The following is a 20,769-nucleotide window of genomic DNA, read 5'->3' as shown; positions in this document are numbered from 1 at the left end:
ATTCTGACTCAAAATTCCAGAGCTCTTTCTTACTTCAAGAGAATATATTTATAAAATACATTTGATAGTGATTAATTAGGGGAGTATTACCAGGTTTTCAAGTTGAGCCTTACCTTCAAATCAATTACATGCAATGAACACAATTTCCTAATTTCAGCTGCAAATGCTTTTCTTCAAGAGTGAACATTCCTTGGGGTTCTAGGATTTGAATTGTGGCTGCAACTACCTTTTCTTAAAGTAATTCATGTTGATTCAAAGAGGCAGGAGGAAAGAAATCCTTCTGTAGAAACAGCTAATCTATGAATGTGACACTTTTACATTTTTCTAGTTAGGAATAGTATAATTTAAAAACTATGGATGCACTTGATTATAATAAAACAGGGTTTCTCAATTTTATATTAAGAATCATGAGAGTGATGGGTAGGGTTGCTAACAATACAGATTTCCAGGCCCCATCCTCCCAAAATGTGACTTAGTAAGGGTCAAAGTATTAAATTTTAAAGACCATGCTAGTGGCACAGAATACTATGAGAATCACTGGTAATGTGCATCTGACATTCAGCTTGTACAAAATATTTATTTTACCAGAAAATGCATTTAGTATGGTAGTCCTATTTTTAAGTCAATAACACAGCCTTCTAAAACTTAGATCAACTTGAGAGATTTTGCCTGTTAAAAGTAATTTCCTGTCTATCAGTAGAAATCTTGCCACCTACGTTTACAATCATGCTCTCAAGGTAAAAAGTGCAGGCTAATTAACTGTGTTAATCAGTCTTGAATTCCGTGGAGCATAAATTCCTATTAGCACTATATGTTACGGAATTTATAGACAGCTTCTTACCAGTGATCTGTCCCTTTGAGCCGTTTATTTTTCTTAAGAACCACAACGGTTCCAAATGACAACCTTATACACCACGTCAAATATATGGCAACCTACCAACCATTAAAATACACCTGTTTAGTACACTTGTAAAAGAATGATCTCTAATTTGAGTAGACTGTGAAAACGACTGTCAAAGTCCTAATTCAGTGGCGTATTTCAAACTCAATAAGCACGATTTCTGTCTTCTACCAATTAAATCTTTTTGCTGAGGAAAAAATCCTTAAACGGATTTTTGTGTTTCACGGATGAGCAAACTGAGGACCTAAGAAACGAAATTATTTGTCCAAGGTCACGCCCAACATGAGTGACCGACTGAGACAAAACCCCATCAGTTCCAATATAATGGCCAATCCATTTTCATCAGCCACTACCCCTTTTTTCTTCCAATTTCACAACTACACCCCTACTCCCCTCACTTTGGATTAAGTTGTTTTTTTCTAACGGTCCCTCCCCTACCCTTTTTTGCTTTTATGCCTTAGTGTAGTAAAACCTCGCACAAAACTGTTAACACCGGAAGTCCGTATCTGACACGGTGACTTTCACGGGCCCTTTCTCTTTGGCCGAAAATTTCACTGAAATGCTCTTAATCCTACATTCCGCCGGGGAAAGAAGAGGAGAAAGGGGAGGAGGGAGGTCACGGGGAACCGACAAGTCCTTACTTGTCCTGGCGCGCGCCCGGGACGCAGCCTGCGGGCCCGGGGAGACCAAGGAAGGATATACTAGAGCGTGAGGGAAGGAAAGGGGAGGGAGAAAACACCGTGGTGGGAAATCCCTGTGCACTGGATCTGCCCACCCCTGGCAAAGCTGAACAGAGCCGAGCGTGAATAAATCTCATTAGACGGCCGGCAGCAGACACTGCAGCGCGGAACGGGGCGGGGGGGGGAAGCCGCGGAAGAGGGAAGCGCGGCGGCCCGCGACGCACGTTCGGGAGGGAGCGCCGGGGCGGCCCTTTTATAGGCCGAAGCCCACGCTCGCTCGCCCCCTCCCCTCGCGCCGCCCTCGGGCCACGCGCGGGGCCGCGACGTTACCTGAGAAGGGCCGGCTGTGTCCGCCGTCCTCCCTCCCGCGAGGCCGCGGCAGCACGAGATCTGCGCCTCGCCTCCCTTCCCCGCGGGCGGGTTTTCTTACCTTGTAAAAAGCCGTCTCCGGGGTCGCCCCCGCCTCCTTTGCAGGATGTGAAATGGCGGTCGGCGAGGCGAGCGCGAGCACCGCGGCTGTGGCCAATCCCGCCTAGCCGCCAAAACGGCCCTAAACACTGGCGCCCCCCTCCCGCCAGGCCCTCCGAGTCCATCCATGACATCGGCGCTCTGCCACCCCCCCCCACCGCTGCCCCTCACCCAGGTGGCCGTGCCCACCGGCCGAGTTATCGATCCCCGGCGCCCGGCGCGAGTCCAGCTTTCTGGCGGCCTCCTCCCTCGCTGTGTGCCCAGGGGCGGAAAAAAACACCTTTTCGGCCCCCGCTAGGGCGTCCCGCTCCGGCGCCCGCCCCGCTCCCTTCCTTTCCCGCCGCGTCCCCTCCCCCAACTACTCACAGCCCTCCCTTCACCACACACACACACACACACAAAACCCCCTTCTCCCCTCCCCCAGTGGTTGCGTCCGTGACATCATCATCATGGCAACAAGAGCTGCAGCCTGGGACCGAGGAACCCGTGTGATTCCCGGCGGCGGCGGCGGCGGCAGTGGCGGCAGCTCGAGCACAAGCACTAGCATCGACGAGAGCGCGAGGGCTTCTCTCCTGTCGCCCCTCGCCGGCTGCTCTTGAGGAGACGGCGGCAGCAGTGCCCACACCGCCCCGCCTGCCGCCTCTGCCCGCGGTGTCTGAGTGTGAGGGGAGGGGGCCGTGCCGCGGAGGGGAGGGGGCGCCGCCGCCGCCGCCGCTGCTGTGGGGCCGCCGCTGCGGAAGGAGCTGCCGCTGCTGCTGCTGCTGCGGCTGCCAGGTTGCTAGTGAAGAGGAGGCTGTGGCGGCGGCGGCGAACATGTTTTCAGTGAGGATAGTGACTGCCGACTACTATATGGCCAGACCGCTCCAGGGGCTGGATATCTGCCAATCCCCCCTCACCCAGGCCCCTGTCAAGAAGGTGCCGGTGGTGCGAATCTTCGGAGCGACCCCGGCAGGTAGGTGGTCGCGGGGCGCGGGCGGGAGCGTTGGGGCGCCCGGGCAGCCCTCCCCGCCGCGCACTCGCACGCACGCCGCCGGCGCCGGCCCTCTCGGCGGATCGCTGCCGCGTCTTCCCTCCGCTTCGCCCTCCTCGCTTTTCCTCCCGTGCGTGACAAGAGGCGCAGAAATGTGGGTCCGGGCGAGCGTGGCGCCCCCTCCCCCAAACCCTGGGTTAGGGAGGCGGCGGGCGCCAAGTGTTTACACTGCGTGCGGCGGCCGGGAACCGGCTCCGCACTCGGGGTCGCGGGCGCGGGGAGCGAACACCGCTCTCGTCCCGGAGGACGGGCTGCGCCATGTCCTCCTTGACCCGGTGCGCAGGGCCCCGCTCTGAGGTCGGTCTCTGGTGGGACCATGGACACCCTCTGCGTCTCCCAAGTGCCCCTTGCTGGAATGGCTTTAAGAGGAGTGGGGAAGTGTCAGCTCTGTTGTCAATCGCTCCTCGTCGCCTCTTCTCACCAGCGCTCTCCTCTGCCCCTTCTGGAAATGCGCTGGGCTGAAGAGTGGCGCCTGGGGCCCGATAAGCTTTCTCATTGAAGTGACCATGTGGTTCTGCTGTTGAGTGCGGGTCGTAACTCCTTAGAGTTTAAAGCCTTAGAGCCTGGGGACAGGGCTGCATCCCCAGGTGCATTGCTTTTAGGTAAATGTGTATCCATGGAAGTAGGAAATGCGAGTTTATGTTGCCCAGCATAAAACATCCCACATAATAGTGTGAATTTCTTAGCAACCACAGCTAAACCCAGCAACACAAACATTTAAAAATGCCTCTATGCTGGGTTACAGGGTTGCATTTTCAGAACACGTACAGTTAAAAAGTATTTTGAAGAACGAGTTGGGTGAGGAGACAAGCTACGTTCTCAAAAGATCTTGGGAATTTGTGATAATGTAAGGAGGATAGTGGCCAAATTTACAAGGTTTTTAATTGTTTTGTTTTTCTGCATGCTTTGAACTGCCTACGTGAAATAATGGAGCTGCCTCCTGGAAAGAGATGCTCTTACCTCTAGCAATGTATTGTCCTATGGGATTTTAGATAGCATTTCCCACTTGATGCTCCTTGCCCTAATGACCATTCATCTTATTACTAGAGTCAGTTTCTGTGGGTTGTCAAGATAATAGCATTTCCCCAACACAAACACTCTTTCCAAGCAGTTATCTTTTAATGTGAATTCTCTTTGTTAAAACATGCAATGTTGCTGGTGAAATTTGGTAGAATTTTTTTTAAACAGTGAAAAATATTTTGATGATAAGTACCTCGTAAGATGGGAAATTTGGGTGCTGTTAACAATTTGTTGAAAGTGTAACACCTGAAACTTTGAAGGTTGGAAAATAGAGGTAGTAAAATATTTTGAAGCATAGATTTTTTTTTTGCCCTTTTAAATATAGTGGTGCTGTCTTTGTTTCTAATTGGAATTTCAGTGTAATGTACTTTTTTTTTTAATTTAAGGTGTGGAGAAAAGATAAGATAGTGACATTGATATAGTTCTGTTCATTCGGATTTCAAAATTACAAAGCAACATGCTAATAGGATATACTTACTGTGGCATTTCTGTGTATTACAATTTGTATGGTTTTGGTTACTTTTCTACACATAGTTGTTTTCCTCTACACAGGTCATCAAATATGTATCCTTGAGTGATTTGCAAGCTCCGTTTTATAGGAAAGTTTTGTTTGTGGAAATAAATGAATTTCACTGTAATTTTAGCAGTAATTTTATTAAGTGAGAAAATATTCTTTAAACAATAGAGTATAATCTACTTTTGTGTTTCTCGGTATTAAAAAAAGACAAATGAACTATTCTATGAAAAATACGTATTCCTTCCCTCTTGCACATTATGCAGTAGATTACCAGTATCTCTCCTCCCTTTAAAACACATACAGACACACACAAACTGGATTTTTAAAAATTTGTCTTGAAATGTATAACGTAAATCAGTATAAAAATAAGACTTTTTTGTGCATATGTTGAAAGACATAAAACCTGATAGAGAGAAACCCAAATTCAAGTTGTTAAGGATTATGAAATTAAGTTTGCTATATAGTTCAGTTTCAAACATACATATTTTTGTGTTTCCTCAACAGGTGAAAAAAATGAGAAGTCACTGGCATACATTTAGTATCAAGCATTCAGAAATCAAGCTAGCATTTTTAGCATGTCAGTAAAATTAGTGTTAATTAAATGTAAACAAAAAATGTACAATTATCTACTTCTGAATTCTCTGCCCAAAGAAAACTAGTACAGTCCACTTAGTAAAATAAAATTGAAAATAATATGCAAGAGAGGTCAATTTGGCTTAAAAAAAGGCTGACTACTAGAATTTTTAATGAAGACATTTGTTGTCTGAAAGCACGAACTATGTTTGTATATCTACTATTTAGTAATATTAATGAAACATTGTAACACACGATAAACGTATGTCACATAAAGTACCATAAACTTAAGTCTTTCATACATAGTAGTTAATTTTGGAATTCTTTAATTCTTTACCTTGGTTTGGAGAAAAGATGTTTTTAAACTGAGTTTGCTTTTTTGAATGAAGTGGTGAAAAATTGCAGCAGAAGAAATTTTGTCCCAAATAAAGTGGCCATTTCAGATTTATATTATAAATTTTGGACTGATTGGTTTATTACATTTTTACTAGTTCAGTTTTTCTATTATGCATAAAGACTATTTTTCTGCTTTAGAAAACAGTCCAGTTGACTTCTGATTGTCCTGTGTTTTGAGGGCATATTTGTATAAGTTAAATAAATAACTGCCTTAGGTTTAAAAGCTCTCATGTCTTAAGTTGGTGAAATTTGGAAATGTATTTTTTAAAAGTGGTATATTCAAATTTGAGTGGTGAATCCTGACTCACTGATTTAATCTCTTGCTGGTTAAGGATACTGGTTCCTGAGAGAATCACGTAAATTTTCTACATGCAAGTGATGGAATTATTTTTTTAAAACCCTCTTCTGCTTTTCTTTCACTAATTTAAAATTGTCTTGAGGATTGTTTTGACATACACTGTATTGAGCAGTGTAACATTTTGGTAACTTGTTTTAATGGAGGGAAGCAAGGTTATAAACACATGCAGGACAGCATTTTTTTTTTTTACTTAGATTTGAATATGGGTTTGACTGCTCTGGGAATTCACTTTAGATAAAATCCTAATGCTTAAATGTAAGGACTTGACTCAGGTGGGAAGCTGTCCAGTTTCTACATCCTAACCCTTGCTTATTAGTTGCCTGATGTAACTCACTTCATGTTGAGCTTAGACAGCTTTCTCAGCTTTCTCAGCATCAGTTTAAACAGAATTATCCTTTCAAAAAGCTTCCCTGCTGAGATGCAGAGTAGGAGTAAATAGAAGAGTGTGTGTGAGATGTTCACAAAGCAAGTAATTAAACAAAGTAGGCCAAACAGACTATAGAGGGAGCTGCTTGACTTTAAGATTACTGCAGAGAACTCTGCCATTCCCACCTCTAAGTCTTACTCCAGCTAGTGAAAATTTTAGTAGGCTATTCCAGATGCTATGACATCAGATTTTTAAACATAAGAAATTGATAATTCTGAGTGCTATGTAAATTTATGTAGTTGTTAAATAACCTCACTTTGTAAACTGGTAGATTATTAAATACATTTAAGATGAGTACAATTTTGAAATCTATAGCATTTATCAACAACTCAGGTTACAAATAATTTCTTTAATAAAAGTTGCTCATAGCATTTTTTTCTTTTTCTTTTCTTTCTTTTTTTTTTTGGCTAAACCATTTAAAAAATGCCTTAACATCACATAATACCTACTTGCTATAATTGTTAGAAAGGTTTTTCAGGAGCACTACTGAGATTTAGTGATTTACCACAAACAAAATTAGTTACTTTATTTAGTAGAAATTTGAAGGACTGAGGAGCAGATTTTATTACATTTCTATATTCTATTTGATTTAAAATCACCATCAGTACATCAGAAGCTTATTCAGCAGGAGTCCTCTTAAGTATGTGGACCCAGTAGGATCTAGTAATATGTGATTCAGTTTATTCAGTGAACATTTAATGAGAACCTACCATGTATATTGAGCTATATTTTAGGTGTCGTCGTTATGAGTAACTTTTATCCTCCAGGAGCTCACAATGTAGTAGAGTTGATAGACATGTAAACATAAGTCAAACATAGTTTAATTGGAATATAAAAGAACTGTGTGTAAGACAGAGTGAGGACTCAAAGGAGGACATGTTCAGTGACCATTTAGCAGGCCAAAAGGGGAGTCAGGGAAGGCTTCATGAAGGAAGTATTGATTAAGTCATTTTAAAGGAATTTCAAAAGAATTTTAAAATTCTGATAGAGGAACAGATACAAGGTTATTCACAAATGAAGAGAAAACTGCTCTTGGCTGGGCAGCTTGGCAATGCATATCTGAATCCTTGAAATGTTTTTTGACCCAGTCATTCCAATTTTAGGGGTTTTAATCTATGAATGTAAATCTTTTGACAAAATCTGACCATCTTTTGGAACCATTTACTTCTTTCCATTATCCATCACCACCCTATTCTAAACTACTAGCATTTTTGGATGCATTTACAATAGCTGCCTAATCTTGGCCTACCCCAGTCTACTCTGTTCCCTTCTAATCTGTTTTCTATACTGTAATCAGAGGGATCTTTTCAAAATGCAAACCTGATTATATTACCCTACTACTTGATATGCTTCAGTAGCTTTCCATTGCCTTTAGGATAAGGACAAAGCTACATGTCTTACATGGTGGCATCACATATCTTACAAGGTCTTGCATAGGCTGGCCCCTACGTTTCTATCCAATCATGGCTTCAGCCATGTCCTTCTTGCCTTACTCTTTATGTTTTTATGTTCTAGCCGTATTGACCTTATTTCATTCCCTTATTCTTGCCATGCTCCTCCCACAATAAGCCTTTGTACCTGCTGTTCCCTCTGCCTAGAATGTTTTTCCTTTTCCTTCACCTAAACTCCAGTTTATCTTTCCTCAGGGAAGCCTTCCCTCCGTAGACTCTCAAAGCTCCATAAACTTTCTTTCATAACACTTGCTGTAGTTGTAATTTTATATACGTTGAAGATTAATGTCTGTTTTCCCCAATAACCTCCATAAATGCTGGTAATGTGTTTACTTTCGCTCACCGTTACACAACCAATGCTTACTTACCACAGTGCTTGAAACTCAAGCATCTGTTGCAAGAATTAATCAGTAGATGATAGTCATCACAGGGAACACCAAATGTCCAACAATTGGGAAATGGTTACATAAATTGGACATATTCATACAGTAGAATTTATGTAATTCATGTTTTCATGATTATAATATAAATATATAAAAATAATATAGGAAAATGATGTTAGTATATTATATTAAAAAATCAGTTTACAAAACAGTCATTTATTAAAAATGCAGAAAAAATTCACCAAAATATAAAGGTTGGTTATCTCTTGGAGATACGTTTTGTATTTTTCAGATTTTCTGCAGAGAACATGTATTGATTTTATAATTTGAGGGGGGGAAACCTGTTTGTATACAAAATTAAGGAAAAACTAGCTTTCTAGACATGGTTCAGAAATATGGGAAGAAAAAGACTTGAGGTTCATATTGGGCTCCCGAACAAGTATCAACTAAAATGCATGATTGCATGATGATAGTATTGAACTTGATTATATAAATTCAGTTTAGGAACTCCAAAATGATTCTTATGTTAGAGCAAGCCAGTAATTTCTGGTTTTATTATACTCATTTATATGTAAGCTGATTTTAATTTTGAAATGTTTTGCAAAATAGTGTGGTTTTGGCACATGACAGCAACGAAACAGAGTGGAGGCCAGAAACTGACTCAAATATATTTATGAAGGTACTTGGTGTATGATAATGGACGCTATGTTTCCTATCAGTAAGGAAAACATTTATTTAATAAACAGTTTTGGGATAGCCACTTAGTCATCTAGAAAAATAAAAACTTGGCTTCCAGATAAGTCAGAAGATTTAAATGTGAAAACAAATATAAAACATAGGATAATTATTTTTAATATAATTTAGGAATGGTAAAGTCCTTTTAAAGAATGAAACAGAACTGAAGCCGGATTGCTGAATTTTACAACATAAAAATAAAATTCTGTATAGAGAAAAAAATTAAATTAAAAGAGGAACAGACTAGTAAAACTTACATGTATGTTTTTCACAAAAGATTAATTTTCTCTTATTATACAAAGAGCTCCTAGAAAATAATTTAGTAGAAAAAATGAGCAAAGAGAATTCATATGAAAAGATATGCATTTTTATTATAATGAAGATGTAAAGTTACAACATACCGTTTATCACTCATCTAATTAGGAAAAATTGGTTGATTACATAGTATAACTTGGGGAGGGTGAGAGGAAGGGAAAATGGGCATTCTCATATATTGCTGGTGGGAATATAAAATACTCATTTTTATGGAAAGCAATTTGAAAATCACTTTCAAAATGAAAAGTGCACATATATTTTGATCTAGCAGTTTCATTCAAACTTTCAGTTTCATTTAGATTTTATCCTCTAAAACATTTTATGTATGTGTCAAATGAGCATGTAAGAATATTTGTGGCGGCATTATTTGTCATTTCAGAAGCCTGGAAACAACCTAAACATAAATCAGTAGGATAGTGGTTAAGTAATTATGGTATATCTATTCAATGGAATACTCGGTGGCCCTTAAAATAATGAGGTAACACTATATGTACTGCTGTGGTACCATGTCTAAGATATATAAAGAGGGAAAAAGCAAGGTGCATGACTCTGTGTATAGTATGCTGCCATTTGTGTGATTTAAAAAATATATACATATATGTATTATATAAATATAAAATATTTTTATGTAAGCAAAATATAAATGTATATTTATACATGAATATATATATTGTATATATACATACACCTATATACGGAAGGATACATGAGAGTTTTGTAGCAGTGGTTGCCTCCAGTGAGGGTAGCTGGTGGCCTAGAGGACAAAGGTAGGGAAACTAAAATTTTTTTTTAGTATACGGTTTGGTAATTTTTGAATATTTTTTACCATATGCATGTAATACCTTTTCAAAGTTAATTTTTTTTGGTTATGTTGTACTTGTAGGAGGAATTGGTAAGGAAGAACAAAAATAAAAGGTCATAGTAGTCGTAAATAGTTGTCAAATGATTGCAGTACTGTTTAATTTTAGATTTTGGTAGAGGTCTGCTCATTCATAACTTCCAGTTGATGTTATGTGGTTCTCTGGAGAATGGCCCTAGTGGAGTGGGATCTGAAGGTAGGCTTTGGTTTTCCTGTAAGCAGACATGATGGTGAGCACAACCAGCAGTTACTGCTTTGTTTGGTATTTCAAGTGCATTAAAGGAAGTGCTTTACTACTTGAAATCCACTCAGCCAACCAGAGTATATAGCTGCCTCTTGTGGAGAAGGGATCATGGAGCTGCTATTGGAGTTTGTATTCCAGGTACTTGAGGAGCATGTCATCCAGTGCAAGGTGCAGCCACTGACAATGAGAGGACAGGGTAGCAGGAATGTTGCCCTGGGGGACCTAGCTCTAGGCCTGAATCTCTGTATTTACCTATATTGGATCTTCTTAGCCATGTGCATGTGATGTGTGTGCCATTTAGCTTGCTGCAAGGTGACTGCCTAATAGTGCTTGTATGTTGTACAAAAATAAAGCGTTGTTGTTATTTTGAAATACTGTTCCTGATTTTAAAAAGGTTGGATTTGAAATTTGTTCATGTTGTTACAAACTTTATTTAAATTAATCTTTTTCTTACATAATTATATAAAGAAAATGTGATCAATTTTTTTTTTTATCAAGCACCATGTCAGTGCCTCCAAATGCCCTCCTGTTGGCCAGTGTGCTGAACGAGTATTATTTATAGTATGAAAAGGGTTGTGAAACACCATTGTGGTCATACCCTCTCCTTTTATTTAAAGAAAACTGATAGCTAGATAGATAAGCTCAGGAATGTGTCCAGTGTCCTATAGTTGGTTGGCATGGGAGTGGATCTGAAAACTGAGGATCTTGACTCTCAGCCCTCACTGCCTCACACTGGTCCCCCAGACCTGAGGGAAAATTGGAGGAAGGCATTAATTATAGTTGAAAGATGAACATATGGAAGCTTACATGAATTGTAAAAAAAAAAAATTGCACATACACAGTTTAGAAATCTTTGAGTGCCTACTGTGTCCCATAGTGCTTAGAATCTTCCTGTAAAATAGGTTTTAGTAGGATTTGTTTTGTGATGATTGTAGCTTCTCCTTTTAAAAAATAATACAAAAGACTATAACAAGAGGGATTTAGGATAGATATAAACAAAAATTGATAACTAGAATTGTATGTGTGCAGTTTTCTGTAGAAAAAGGGATATATCAGGAGACCTTTTAATTTCCTCTGGTGCTATAAACTTTTACTCATCTTGCTTTTGATTAGATTAGAATTTACTTAATTGAAAATAAGGGAAAAATGATTCGGGTTTAATAGTTTGGAGTTAAATAGGCTACAAAGGATGTTGTCATTAGTCCTAGGTATTTCAGAGAAATTCTTAAGAAACTTATTAAGATAAGAGATATGGGATGATGTATGTCACTTTGGTACCTGGCTGCCATTTTAATACCACAGTGATGACAGAAGAAATAATGGGAGTTAAAATAAAGTACAGTAAACTGGGTAAAATTGTGTTAACTTATAGTTTCCAGGTAAGATAGAGACAAGGCAGGAGTAGGTGTCTTAGGCAATTAAAACAAACAAATAAACAAAAATAAACTCCACTGTCCAAACATAAAGTGGATGCATTTTTGAGACCAAAACAAATTATAAGTAAAATTCTTTTAATGACAGTGTATTTAACCTTTTGGTGTGTAGGTGAGTGGGGTTTTTTGTTTGTTTTGAGGGGGTTTTTTGGTTATTCTTTTTAAGTTTTCCAGATCATCTTTTGTGTTTCTGCCAGTTCTCTGTAGATTTTTAAGTATTTCATTTTTTAAGTGAAAAATATTTTGTTGCTTAATTAGTATTGGCAAACTGGACTGTTTTCTGCAGCAGAAATTGAATATATGCCTAGCAAAGTAAATTCTCAGGAAAAAAAGGGTAGTAATTGCCTTTGGAAATTTAGAGTTTTATTGGCCCAATTCTGTTTTCTTTTTAGATGGTAGTTGTGGGAAATACTAAGATTTTGGGGTCAATTTCCTTGGGGGCAGTTATTCAATTTTCTTTGGGTTATGAGAGCCTTTACTATATAAACAATTCAAAAAATAAAAGAAAGCGTGTTACCTCAAGAATGCTTGTGTAATATATAACAGTATAATGAAAGTTTTCTATTTTTCTTCCATTTATTACAATTACCAAGAAAGTATAACAAGAATAAAAGAAATATTTTATTTTGCATATATATTTACACTTCAAAGTAATTTATATATTAAATTAGGTTTTGTTTGAGATGGTGAAATGAAAGACTTTGTGATATGTGGAAAAATGTGAAGTTAAAACATGTTGGCATACTCCTAGTTTTTCAGAACAAGAAAATGACTAATCTAAATTTCATTTCAGAATAAAAACCAAGACAAGCCACATAAAAGCAACCTAAAAATTAAACTGTCATCATATTATTTGTTTTAAAACTATGGAATAATATATCTGAGGAAGATTTCTCTCAAAATTGTTTTTCTCAATTTCAAGTAAGTAATTTATTTTGGTTAATATATTGGGGATGAGGGTGGTGGGGGTGAACCTTGGCATTGAAGTTGATAAATCTACTCATCCTTAAAGTAACAACTCAAATATTAACCACTTTAAAGCCTTCTGTGGTGATTCCTTTGCCCATCCCCAAAAGATTCTCTGTTTGGTTTCCCACAGTCCTAGTAGCTCCCTTTCCCATTGCTGATAAAGGACTGACTATACTGAGTGTTGTATTTGTCTGTAGGAATATCATATGGCACTACCCTCATGTGCCTCCCTACCCCCAACCCCTACCCCAGTACCCTCCACACTGCCTTCTATTGCCAAGAGACCCTGGACAAGTTATTTTACTTTTATGAGCCTTAATTTCTTCCTCTGTAAAATGAATTTTAATAATTTCTACCTCAATACATTATTATGATTAATCATAGTAACCAGCAATTATCTGGCATATATAGTAACATAACTGTTACTTTCTTAACCCTTCTAATTCCAGAATCTGCCACATTACTACATATATACTAAGCACTCTTTAAAATGTTTGAATTGAATTGAAATGAAAAATGGAATTTTTGTAGCATTTATTCATTCCTCCCAATAGGACAAACTAAAATACCTGTACATGTGGTGTAAGGCTTTTTTTTATAGTTGGTCACTGACTCATATGTCTAAAGGCTAGGTAATTACTTGTTTAAAACATTTTTAAAATTTGTTTCATTTTTTATTTTTCTATTTTACACACCCACACCCACACACATCCAAGCACTTAGCCATTGACCATGGAGTAACTACAGGTTTCCAATACTGAAGTTTAGGTTAAGTATATTTCTTGTGAAAGAACCTCATTTTCCAAAGCCATTTATTTGTAGTGTCTTCTTTTTTTAAAATGATGGTAGAACAAGTTGAAAGTGTGTGTGCCAGAAGTCATAGTAAAATTGACAACGGAATTATTGCTCTCTTTTTGTCTTTTATGAATTTGTAACACACACACAAATTGAAGCCTTTGGTTTTTAAACCTGTTTAAGATTGTGGATGTGGACCAAATGAATTCATTATTGCCCGGACTTTCAAGTCTCTTCACTGTATTTTTTCTACATATATTCCCAGGTTTTGTTTTGTTTTTTAATAACATTGTCTTTTAACTTTTTTTCATGAAGTCGTTAGAAAGATTTTCAAATTAATTTTGATGAATTACACTTTGGTTGATAATGCTTAATGATTATAAAATAGAAGCCAAGTTAGCCAGAAGACCTTGATTTTACATCATTTTACTAACAGGGGTTATAGACCATTTATTGAGTCCCCACTGTGTGCCCTAAGTGTTTTAATTTCACAACTCTATAATAAATAGGTACTACTATTCCCATTTTACAGTTGAGGAAATGAGACATGAAGAGGTTAACGATCTTTTGCCTGAAGTTATTTAGCATATGTTTACCTCTTAGCATGTGAGGATTAAAATGAGGGAACATGTATTAGGCCATTATCTGCCAAACAGAGGAAGCAAAATCTGAAATGTATGTCTTCTAAAACTTACAGAATTTGTTAGTAGCCAGTATTGAGACATGACAATGACCATGAATAAATTCTTATTCACTATTTTTTGTGTGATAAGTATACCCTGCTACTCTATACGGATTTTTTTTCCCTGAGCAATATCAGTGTCTCCTCTTAAAGTCAAGTTCCTATTTGGACTGAATTATTTTGTTTTTATGTATATGTATTTATAAGGGCTTTACTATTATATCAGTCTGATATAAAATATTTTTATAAGTTTAGTTAAACAAGTAGTGTATGAATATATTCTTGTGAAATTTAAAAAACAGAAACAAGTAAAACAAGTTTTCCTAGACCACCAAACCTGTTCACCTCCCCACTTTTATCAGTTTTTATATAACAAACCTCCCCCATAACTTAGTGTATAAAATAATAGCCATTTGTTAGACCATGATTCTGGCATGCACTCAGTTGAGCAATTCTGCTCATGCTTCTGGCTGGGGTTGCATATGTAGTGACTGAGAGGTCTTCTGGAAACTGGTTGGCCTAGGAAGGCTTTACTCACATGTCTGAATATTGATGCTGGGGTGGTGGAGAGCCATGTGTCTCCAGCAGGCTAGCCTTCATCTGGAGGCAGTAGTAGAGTTTGCAGGAGCAGCAAGTGAAGGCAAGCCGCATATATTTTTGTCTTGTCTGATGGGCCAAAGCAGATCTCATGGCCAAGCGAAGAGTCAGTGTGGGAGGGGTTTCTTAAGAGTATGCGGCTCATTAGGGGGCCATTACTACAACAATCTATTACACCACTGTTGCTGGCTGACTCATTTTTCAGGAAACATTTGTCAGTGTACAGTGCCCTGCTCTTGAAAAAGTATAGTGTTTAAGCAAGTTATTGACCAATTCAGATAAATTTAGTTAAGTCCTTGTTCTCACTTGTTTTATTCCATTCTCATCATTCCTCAGCATCATTCCTGGTCCCATTTACTCAGCAAATTTAACTTGAGTACCCAGTAAGTGCACGATAAACTATCATGAGATGAGCAGCAGGTGGAGCAATAATCCTATGTTCATCATCAAAGTTTCTTTAATTTGTCTACCTATCTGCTTCATTTTTATGAATAACATTCTGTAAAAGGAGATAATTATAGCAATTTTTTAAAATGATCAACAGCCCACACCAGGCTGAATATTTCTTGTGTACTGCATATTTTAAATGTCTTACAAGAATTTCTTCCACTGAGAAAAACTGTAATACAGAGGTTGTTTCAATCCATACTCCCACCAGCAATAATGAGACTTCTTTCATGTTTTTACCAAGATTATGTTCTCAGATGGTTTTGATCTTTGCCAGTCTATTAGATAAAAACATGGATCTCAGTGTAGTTTTAATTTGTATTTCTTTTATTATGAGTGAGATTGAATGTCCTTCCATATACTTGCAAGCCATTTGTATTTCCTTTTCAGGGTACTATTCATTTATATCTCTTCCCGCTTTTCTGTTGTGAGTCTTGGTCTTTTGCTTATTGATTCCAAGGAGCTCTTCATATATTAGGAAAATTGGTCTCTATCTGTGAATTGAGTTGCAAATATTTTTTCCAGTTGGTTTATTCTTATGGTAAACACATTTTATTTAAATAATATTTTTATCATTTTATAGAGAACTTTTATGTCTTAAATGAGGCTTTTAGATCACATTTAGTTGAGGTTAAATTTAAGTATTAGACATAGGAATGGAAGAAAACTTATTTAGAGAACTTACCTTTCAAAACTCTGACTTCAGATGAACAGTTTCAAAAGGATCCTATCTTTGATTTACCTTTTTTCTCTCCTAAGTTTGATTCTGTCACGAGACCACTTCTTTTGACAGATAAGTCCAAGAAGTAGGATCATCCTTTGGAGGATAATTTTTAGATTAGACTGAAAGCATAGGTGGAAAATACTTTGTTACTTAGAATAAGTTGTTAATGTTACTGAGTCTTGTCTAGTACAGTGTGTGTGTGTGTGTAATGTATACAGTATACACACACATATATAGTGGTAGTGTTTCAAGCAATGCTCTCATACAACTCTTCCACTATTTAGCCAGCCTTTACCTAATCAACCATATAGAGCTATATTAGGGCAGCTACATTATGCTAACCTTTTTTCCTAGTGGGCCACAAAGAAGAAAGACAAAGAAACAGACTGACCTTTTTTGAGAAAGCAGTAATGCTACCCATGACCCAAATAATATCCTACATTTTAGATAAGATTGTAAGGAGCTAGGAAGAGGGTAGCAGAGGCATCTATGACCTGTGCTGCATCTGACATTATGAAATACTTTGACTTCTTCCCTTGACGTCCATATAAAAGTGGATTAGAAAAGTGCACGGCTGAAGAGATTAACATGTTTTAAGTCATTTAATGTAGTTTTCAAAAGTTTTTAAAGTTGGCAGACTTTTTTTCTTCATATGTAATTTTACCCAGCAGCATCAAAAAAGCAAAAATAAATAGGAATTCTTAAGTGATTTATAGTGGGGAATTGTAGAAAACCAGTTTTTGCCATGCTTCATGCAGTTTTTTCTGTTTCAGAGTTGTTGAGGTATTATCTAGGGTCTAGAATATCATCAGTATCTTTATAAATTTTTCATTGACAATTATAAAGAAGTTTTCTATTTGTTTGATACCAAATTTTTGATACATACTATTACTTCCTTGATCAATTTTTTTTTAATTCTAACATTTCTGAGGTTGTAATACATCCTATAGTGTATACATTTAACATCATAATTATTCCTCCTGAAAAGCTGATATTAAACTGATAGTACATCTTGTAATAGGTGACTTCCTGAAGAAAAAATGTGACATTTCATAATTTGTTTTCATTCTCTATGTACTTTTTAAAAAATCTAATCTGTCATGGAATAAACTTGTCTACAGTTTATTTTGTTCTTAATTTTTGTCTTGCATCTCTAATTGTTTTAATTTTTGTGTATTTTGATGTTATTTGGCATATAAAGCTTTGTAACTAATGTGTCCTCTGTAGCAGTACTTTTCAGACTAATTGTGGTGAAGAATATTTTTTTTCGATGCTTCTTTAAAATACACTAATAGTGAATTACTAGAAAAATGAAAGGACAAAGAAAAACGAATAAGCAAAATATAAGCTCCCTTTTTAAAAATTATTATTTTAAACAGGTATAGAATTCACCTGAGAAGTTGTTATAAGTGTCTAGTTTTAGTTGTCTTGTTGCAAACCTATAACAAACAGCTAGTTTGTAGACCACATTTGAGTGGCACTGTAGATATCTTTTTTATCAGTCTAAAGAGACCCTTTAATTCCTTTCTTCTTGAATCCTGTTTCTTGTTCCACATCAAAATTATTTCTGTTTCCTTTTAGTTTGACTGTTTCCACACTGTATCATTGCCTGTTAACTATTTTTGATCCTTTTAATGTCATTTCATTTTTTAACCCCATTAGAGGATCTTTCCAATAGAGGTTTTAAACAATAAGAAGAATTTGTTACTTGATTTTGACTCCTAAAATTTAAATTTTATACTTTGTAATAATTCTGTTTTTCCTTTGTTTTCTATTTTTTGCACATAGACTCTGTTTTATGTGTTTTATTTTTAAAAAAAAGCATAATACCAAAATCATTTTTAAAAGCTTATACACAGGAATGTAGTTGTTTTTTTTTTTTTTTTCCTGAAAACAAACTGCAGAATCTTTAATCTTGGAATGAATATGTTAACAAGCACATAAACCAAGGAAGAATTACCCTTAGATGAGTAAGTTAACATCTTTGGAATGGTCAAGGGGCTAAAACTGTCCTTGTGGGGAAAATGCTGGGTATTTATCCCACCAGTTAAAAAACGACCCTGTCCCAGTTCACCTTCAGCCCCACCTGCCTGACGTCCTCCACCGGTCTCTTTCTTCCAGGACTCCTACTGCCTGGGGACTCCCCAGAAATGTAGTTTTAATTTAAAAATTCAGGAACAAATAAAAAATACTTTATTTTATGTAATACAAGGCATTTAGCTTATTTTAGATTTTTATACTCTCAGCTTCCCAATCTTTGACTAACTTATAATTGTTGAATGTTTTCAACTGTATATCTTCTCTTTAAAAAAAATTTTTAGCTTATGAATTAAATTTCAGTAGAACAATTTGGACTCACCTCTACGTATTAATTTGATACCACCACTACTAATCTAATTATACCACACCGTATATACCCATTCTTGAGTTCCAATTTTGATATTTTTTTGTTTGTTTGTTTTCAAATGTTAGTTTTGAAGATATTCGCATGTGGGTTACTTTTCTGAACCCTTGAATATCTGAAAATGGCTTTTTGTGTGTGTGCACATATTAATGACAGCATGGCTCAATATGATATTCTTGTGTCCTAGGCTTTTCCTTTAAAATTCTCTGAACGTTCTTCTGGTGTTTTGAATTTTGACTGAGACAAGAACATCCTTTTGGTGTAGAAATGTTAGTGGTTTTTATTTGGGGATAGTTCTTATATTACCCCTTTGGTTATTGCTTCCATTACATTTGTTATGCTTTTTTTTTAAATTAAAGAAATACCTGTTATTTGTAGATTAGTTCATATTTCATTTTTATACCTAACTTTACTCTTATTTTTAATTTTGTCCTTTTGTATTCTTGGTACACATTTTTGTTTTTATTTTCTACGTTATTGATTTTTTTTTACCTGCAATATTGGTTCTTATCTCCAGTATAGATTTTAATTTTGCTGTTGTTTGTATTTCTTTCCATTTCCTTATCTCTTAGAGTTCCATTTATATCTTAGCTTGCATATCTTGCTTGTGTTTTATTCCTTCCTGGTCTTTTTTTTTTTTTTTTCCCCCTTTCCTGGTCTTTTTAACTGATCATCTTTCCTTGTAAAAGATGTCTCACAGAAACTGTGTTTTTTTATATCTTATTGAGAACACACAACAGATACTGTCTACATTTCTTCTGTTTTCTCAGGTAAATTATCACAGATTCTTTTTTTGGCTTTTTAGGAAGGTGTTTTATCTATGCTGCTGAATCTTTGTATAGATCCCAGGTTTATTCTTCTATGAACAAGAGGCTATTTAACCAGTCCTGGTGTTTGCCAGTAGGCAGAGTATGGAAAGTTCAATTGGTTGTCTTCATTTTCACTTATAAACTGATAGAACTGTTAGAATTGCCCTCCTGCATATACAGAGCTAATAATTGAGCACAATCCACTTAGATGAAAACATTCATCTAGTGTGCCCCTACTTGATTGAGGTTTAAGATTTTTTCCCCCTGTTCTCACTGTGCAGTCCATCATGTGGGAGGAAACTTATTCCTGGATAACCTGAGACAATGGTTTCTTGTTTTCAGTCTGTCTTTATGCCTTTCTTTCTGTGTGTCTGGCTTTCTGGCTTTCTACCTTTCTTTTTTTTTTTTTTTCCTCCAGAGTATTACATGAAAGTCTCCAGGTTGTAAAGGACCTTAGGACTTTTGATGATTTTATCAGTGATAGAAGCTAATTTAACATCCAAAACGAAGAGAGCTATGCTCTGTCAGTTGTTGATACTGGGCATTGATGTTTATAGAATAGACAAAGAACAAGAGGTTTTATTTCAATTTTTTTTCCAAATTCTATTTATTTATTATTGTATTATTTTTGACAGGGGGAGAAGGTAATACCACTTGAGCTATACCCTTCCCCCAAAGAGCAAGAGGTTTTAAGTGAGAAAATATAGCCTTGATATTGAGTGGGAAGATACAACTTTACACATCTTAGAAAGTTTTTAGTAGGTGACTGGTTTCTATTGAAGCAGATGATGTCTCCATGATAGAAACTATGGTGTATATCTTAAATATTTCAGTGAAAAACTGGAAAAAGAGTTATTCTGTATTTCATTAACCCTAGGACATTTATTCCCCTCTCCATTTTTGTATCTCAGCAACTGGGATGTATCTTACAGTCAGTGGTGTACTATATTTAATTGGAAGCATTTTTTTCTTTCTTAGCAGTACAAAATTTAATGCTATCTTACAGTCACTGGCATTTTAGATTCAGTAAAATATACTAATAGATGTTTAGCTTAGTGCCATTCCAAATTTAATCTCCTCACTTATTGTGAGTAAAGCATTGATAATAGGTGGTGCCCCCCCCACCCCCGCTCCCCTTACGGTTTTGGCCTTGGGTTAACTCTCTAGCTTTATTCACCTGGAAACCTGATGGAGATAGAATGTCAGTTGTGTAACCAAGCATCATTGCTTTCGGTAAAAATGACTCATGATTAGTAAATTACATATGGCCTGGGAAGACTGTGAATAAACTGTAAATACCAGCAGGAAGCAAGAGCTTTGGACTTCCCTGGGTGTGATAACTCTTATAATTGAGAAAGTCCTTTGTAGGGCTGGGGAATCTATGTCTCTAGGACTGGAGGTAGTAGTTACTATTCAATACTTCCCAGCTAGGGTAGTTTATTGCACCAGTCCTTGTGATCTCATTCTCTTTTACTTGACCTGCCTCCTCAGGGTGCCAAAGAGAATATACCCTGGATTGCTGTGCAGACTCCTACTGCAGAGTAACAACCTG

The 20,769-nt window shown here is 37.1% G+C and overlaps 1 protein-coding gene across 1 annotated transcript in view; it reads left to right on the top strand.

Moving 5' to 3' along the window:
- Positions 1–2,557: 2,557 nt before the first annotated feature.
- The window catches only part of REV3L (REV3 like, DNA directed polymerase zeta catalytic subunit), a 146,328-nt gene continuing 128,116 nt past the window's right edge, over positions 2,558–20,769 (top strand). Inside the window, exon 1 of the mRNA XM_031680136.2 lies at positions 2,558–3,001. Coding sequence (XP_031535996.2) covers positions 2,863–3,001 — 139 coding nt within the window. The 5' untranslated portion in view covers positions 2,558–2,862. The remainder of the gene's footprint in view (positions 3,002–20,769) is intronic.

This window comes from Vicugna pacos, chromosome 8 (assembly GCF_048564905.1).
Source record: "Vicugna pacos chromosome 8, VicPac4, whole genome shotgun sequence".
Classification (NCBI taxonomy): domain Eukaryota; kingdom Metazoa; phylum Chordata; class Mammalia; order Artiodactyla; family Camelidae; genus Vicugna; species Vicugna pacos.
Note: the sequence above shows the minus strand (reverse complement) of the source record. Positions and strands in the feature narration are given on the sequence as shown.